Below are 5,922 nucleotides of genomic sequence, written 5' to 3'. Positions count from 1 at the left end.
CCAATTTCAAAAATGTCACAGGGGTGAAAACGATTTGGAAACATGACTTACGCCTCCTATGTTATGTCATTTCTCTTCAAGCAATTATTTGTGTGACACACTCTCTACTTTAATGGAGGGACACAATATTCAATAGAATGAGACATATTCACCAGATGTAACGGTTAGCGTTGGAGACATCACAATAATTCTCTTTATTATCCAACGATAACATCAAAACGTCTAATTCATCTAGTGACATGATAAATTATATGGACGGTTATTTTTCCACTGTACCCATTGTAAGGTACTTAAAATAGGGGTAACATAAGTGACATGTTTATGTATAAGCCAAACAGCATTATGATCAAACATCCTGATTCCTACATCAGGTTCTTGAACATTTCTCTGAAATAGTAACACACAAGTATTGTCACTCACTGTGTGCTACTCTGAGACAATATTTTGTGCACAAATTTTATCAAACAAAAGTTATTGTTTGGGCACATTTCACCTACTTAAGGTGACTTGCATGTTTTGGAGCAGAACATTTGGACATTACACCATCAGTGCAGTGCCATACAGATAATTTACATTTTCCATCTCAAGGTTACCGTTGCCTTAGACTAGAGTAAAAGTCGGTGAATGAATGAGTAGCAATAAATGTTGCTGAAAATGTGAACGTACCTGTCTTTTCTTTGATTTCACACAAGACATTAAAAAGAGCAGGCTTCATTCTGTGACAATTCAGAGCGTGTTTCCTGTAACACAAAAGTTGGTGTAAGCAACCTGAAATGCCGACAAGAGAATTATATAGCCTATTTTACTTCTAAACCATCAATATAAGACTACAATGATTTTGTATTTGTTTTCTATGAGAATACAGTGTGTAATTTGTTTGTAAGAAAGTTTACAATATACTAACATATATAGTAGCCTACTAGGGCCTAGGCTATAGCTTAATATGACCCAACTATAGGCTATTCTTATAATCTTATCTTTAAGAAAACCTATATAGATGCAGTGGGCTTGAAGAATACATCAATCAACATGTATAACAACTGTTCTAAAACATTGGCCTTAATTAATTAATTAGATTTACTTATCCCTAATGGCTGTTAAAGTGTAATAGGCCTACAACAAGGACACAGAAAGCCATGTTAACCATAATGCAAAACTGTTGATCAAAGATGGTTGGCTACTGTAAAATACACACAAAAATAGTGTTAAATCATGTTGAAACATAACTGTCACAGACCAATTAAATCAGTCTAACATAATTTGACTTAAACCAAAATGGTAAATTATTTTACTAAAATTAAATAAAAGTATGTAAAAAGTGAAAGTGATGTTGTAGCCTATTTGTGCACCACATTCACTTCATGCATGTCAGGCAAGACGTGGAGTCAGTGGTTCACTAGGATGTCACTCATTAATTGCATTTCGCATTAATTAGTAGCCAATTATTTTATTGATTTATCCTGCGGATCCGTCTTAGTACATGAAGCTGCGAAGTGTTTCATAAATAGCCTCTAGGGTCAACATTTTATGAAAGACACTTGCAAGAAAGACGGGGGGAAATAGATATTTACATACTTTAGGTGTGGACTTTTTGTCTCGTCTGATCTTTAAGAGCCAGCTTGTCATGTCATGATTTAAGTTGAAGTGCTGCAGTGCATGATGCCGTGGTTTTTCCTCTGTTTTGTTACAGACTATTTTATATTTATTACATTTTGACACTTGCTTTTTGGCAATGTAAACGTATGTTTCCTCATGCCAATAAAGCTCCTTTTTTAAATTGAATACAGACTATTTCAAGCGCGTAAGTGCATTCTGTGCCGGTAAACTAACAGCTTTCTAAATTTCAAAGTAAAAAAAAATGTCACTGCTTTTTATTTCTTATTAATTTAATTGTATACATAGTTTGCCACATTGCTTTACTGACAGTGGACGAGGACACAGAAATCTGCAGCACATCCATACCTGGCTTGGGCTTCATCCAGACTCTGATCGGTGATGGTCATGATTTGCTGTAAAATGTCTCCAATGTCCTGATGTTTCCTTCCATCGCCGTCCGTCCCTCCGTTGCCTTGCTCCTGCATGTGTTGCGGCAGGCCGGGGTGCCCTGCCATGCCTACCGAGTGAGAATGCATCAACCGCGGCTGCTCGTCCATCTCTTCGATCCCAGCTCACCGATCTGTGCCTCGGCGTCAATCTCACTGAAATCCCGGAGAAGAGAAGAGAGAAATAATAGATTCCGAACGGAGCGTTATTGCGCACAACGGAGCGCGGATGAGTCGCCAAGCCGAGCCAAGCCAAGCAGCCCCGTATCGGAGGAGGAGGTGGTGAAGAGAAACAAGCCCTCTGCTGATCGCTCTCGTTTCTCTCCCAGCTGGTCGAAGCAGCTCAGGGTGAAATGTGATCTGAACTGCCTTGCCTTGTGTGTGAGTGGGGCGCAGAAAAAGATAGGCTGACTACAACTATAAAAATATGAATTCGGGCACGTTTTATGTACGACGGAGACACGGAGTGTGATCCAAATCCTCAATCCTTTCTGGTCAAATAGACTATGTGCCGTGATAAAAAAAAGTGGCTTTTAAGAGACAGTAACTAGGTTAATTTGACTTACTCCATCCTCTTCTTGCTTTTGTCATGTACAGTATACAGGCTGGCAAGCAGCACATAGCTGGAGTATGAGAGACAGACTCCGCCTACGCGACATGATTGGGAATATAGACCATTTAGCCCCACCTTGAGGTGCCTCTCGTGAAACGTCGATCATTGGAGGGCTACTTAAAGGTGGGTTGCAGGAGAAGGGGAGAACTCTCCGAGATGTGGGTGCCCTGATGCAAAAGACAGGAGAGATCAGAGTGGCAACTCAGTGGTGTTGGATAGGCCTACGCACAGTAAAATCCTCAGTGTTCATTTAACTCAGACTCAGAGAGTCAGTGTACAAATGTAACCAAATGGATAAACCGAGTTAGAAATGGATACATTAACCCTGATGATTTTACTGGGTAGAGCCTGAACTCTATATATCTATCTAATAAATAATAGTCGTTGATGCAAGAGGTCTGCTTAAGTCTCCCCCCTGACCCAGGGAAGATCCCCATTTGTTCCACAAGAGACAATTTCATTTTCATAACTATTGCAGAGAAATAGATTCATCCTGGGTATACACTAATCAAAACAATTGACCAAGCCCCTTCATCTGGTTAAAGTTATTGGTTAGATAATGTGCCTTAAGATTAATGTAAGGGGAGCCCATCTACTGATGGGTGTAATCACCATGAAGGACCTCTGTGTGATATCTTGTAATGTCATTAAATTCTCAGTATGGGACCACATGATCTTTAACACTCACATCATCATGTACAATGTGCTTAGTTTGTGCTCAACATTGGGGTTGTGGACCCCACACATTGTTGATTTTTTTCAGGTATGTTGGAGGGCCTCGCATGGCTGAGTTTGGCAGGGTCCTCCTAATGTAAGCCGGTGACCCATGTTGGCGCAGCCAAGCAGCAAAGCCCGAGTGTGTCTGGCCAGGCTGAAAAGTGCCCTTCAGGCCTAGTGCAGCCTCACTTGCACGCTGCTCCCTCCTGAGTCCTGCCTCTGTGAGATGTTCACAGGGAAGAGGGGGGAGCAGGCGCAAAATGCTGGAAACCGTGTGCAACTTAAGTGTGAACAAGGCTGTGCAAATCATAAAGCTTGATTGCGATAAGTGTGAAATAATGGGGAAAGTATCTAAAAGCATAACAGTATTACATTGGTGGTGTTGCGGCCATTCGTGTCAAATAAGGTATGCTTTCTCGCCTCTCTATTTGACAAGATATTGTGATGACCATTATAACGTGTTGTACTGACATATACATATTTTTTTGGCATCTGCAACACTCTTTGGCTCCACTTCAAGTGTGAATGTTAACTTTGGACATGCATATTTATGTTAAAATGTCTTCAGACTGATTTGCACTACACTTTGAATTCAAATGATGCCATATTACTGTACCATTATGCAGGCAAAATAATAGCAACATATCTACCATTTAGACATTGCACACCTGCAGTACTACTGTATATAAAATACCACTTTTGTAGACAGTTATTATGACTTATAGATTAATCAAGTCACTTGTCATTTCAAACCAATTAATTGTGCAATTATTGACTGAAATGCAATTAAAACACAGCAGATATTTTCATGACATATTTTCAGTAAATGTGTCAGTTTTGAACACTGGAGTCTTGAGAAGTGAGCTTCTGCTGTACATGCATATAGCTAGCAGTTATTTTTACCCCTTCATGAGGACCATCTCTTAATATAATGTTTCTCAAACTTCAAGCTTCATTCAAAATATACAACTGGGATGCACCCATTGGAATACCTCTGTTTGACTATTAGCATATTTGAGTTTGAGGTGTAGTGACAGTGACATCTCAGACTGCCTTCACCAGTCCCAGGTGAAGCTGCAGTGCTATCCTTGAGCTAGGTACTCTCCCTGTAGGAGCTCCTGTGAAGCAGCAGCTATGTAAATTGGGAGCAGAATATGCATGATGTATAATGGTAAGTGTGGTAAGCTTCCTTGCCATCTGCTCGGTGGTAGAATAATGAGAATACCTGAGGGGGTCTCTGTTACACCAGCAACCGTATGACTCCCTAACATCTGCCAAGTTCTGTTAGCAGGGCATTTAGAAATCTAAATATATGCTGATACTTTCAAACTCTGTGGCAAGGCAAACGTATCAGAGACCAGGCAGTGATCTTCATGCGTTTATTGCCAGACTTATGTGTGACTCACACTAGTGGTACAACAGGCAATGCCAAAGTAGGCGGTATTTAATACTTAATTTATGACGGAGATGTGTACACTATTTACAGGAACTTGACACAGAATATGTTTGCTGAAGCAAAGTACAAGCCTCCCTGGTATGATTCTATGATACTCCCACAGTTATTAAAAGAAACAATGGCAACTTCTAACAGTAGTGTAAAATATATCACCCCCGTGCAGCATTGGACCTCACACCCCCACACTGTATACAGCTGATCTTCCACAGCATTGGAGTTGAGCTTTAGGCTGCATGGAAAAGATGTGCTGTTGCACATTCCCAACGGCACTTGCACCTTCGCATGATTTAAATACTCAGAGCACCAAGAACTAGAAGTTTTGAATATTTCAACTTCTCAACAAATGTGTGCCACACCTCAAATGCATTTCCATCAGCTAGAGCAAAGACCAACGCTTCCCCCAAACATCTGTTTAGCACTACTTAGTAAAAATGAGCTACCCGACGGACACAGAGGCTAAAGCCTAATTCATACACCGTCACTCGCTGAAAATCAGTTATTCTTGGTAAGCGATAACATTCAATATCTTTATTGTTACATCTTATACAGTATGAGAGCATAAGAGTAATATTCTTTGGTTTTGGGTCCTTAACATTGTAGTAGCAATAATAAACAATAACCTCAACAACGAAAAATATAGCAGCAATAGTAAGACAGAAAAAAGTACTTTGGTTGTTGTGTGATGAAGTATAAATTAGGCTTGAAGCCCTGTTGATCCAACTATACTATCCTGAACAACTGTATCTCATTTTGTGGATTTTGAGATTTTATTTTATTTAAATTTGAGAGACACAAGATTGATTTATTAAGTGGTCCTCAAAAGGTACAGGGTATTGTTGCTATCCATACAGTACATAGCCTATAGAGTAATTGTGATGAACATTATACAAGGTTTAAGTTCTCCTGATAAAAGAAATAAAGGTTGGCAGCAGCATACAGTATCAATAAAGATACAAAGTTAAGCATGGCTTCATGACATGCGTCTAATCTTTTCTTGCTTTCAAGTGATGAAATGACTTAACCACATGACATGAACCCTAGCGTCCCTATTCTGGGGGCGAACATTTGGCAAAAATAGCAGATCTAAAAGCTCA

At 39.8% G+C, this 5,922-nt stretch overlaps 1 protein-coding gene across 2 annotated transcripts in view; it reads right to left on the bottom strand.

Moving 5' to 3' along the window:
- LOC311052585 (pre-B-cell leukemia transcription factor 1) overlaps positions 1-2,593 on the bottom strand; it is a 60,200-nt gene extending 57,607 nt beyond the window's left edge. For both annotated transcript variants that reach the window (XM_084067600.1, XM_084067601.1), the window contains exons 1-2: positions 1,963-2,593; positions 667-740 (exon numbers count right to left, since the gene is read on the bottom strand). In XM_084067600.1, the coding sequence (XP_083923726.1) occupies positions 667-740; positions 1,963-2,153 (265 nt within the window). In that variant the 5' untranslated portion in view covers positions 2,154-2,593. The remainder of the gene's footprint in view (positions 1-666; positions 741-1,962) is intronic.
- Between the last annotated feature and the right edge of the window lie 3,329 nt (positions 2,594-5,922).

The sequence above is a fragment of the Gymnoscopelus microlampas genome (assembly GCF_963454915.1).
Source record: "Gymnoscopelus microlampas genome assembly, chromosome: 9".
In the NCBI taxonomy this organism is placed as follows: Eukaryota; Metazoa; Chordata; class Actinopteri; order Myctophiformes; family Myctophidae; genus Gymnoscopelus; species Gymnoscopelus microlampas.
This window is presented reverse-complemented; position numbering and strand designations above follow the sequence as displayed.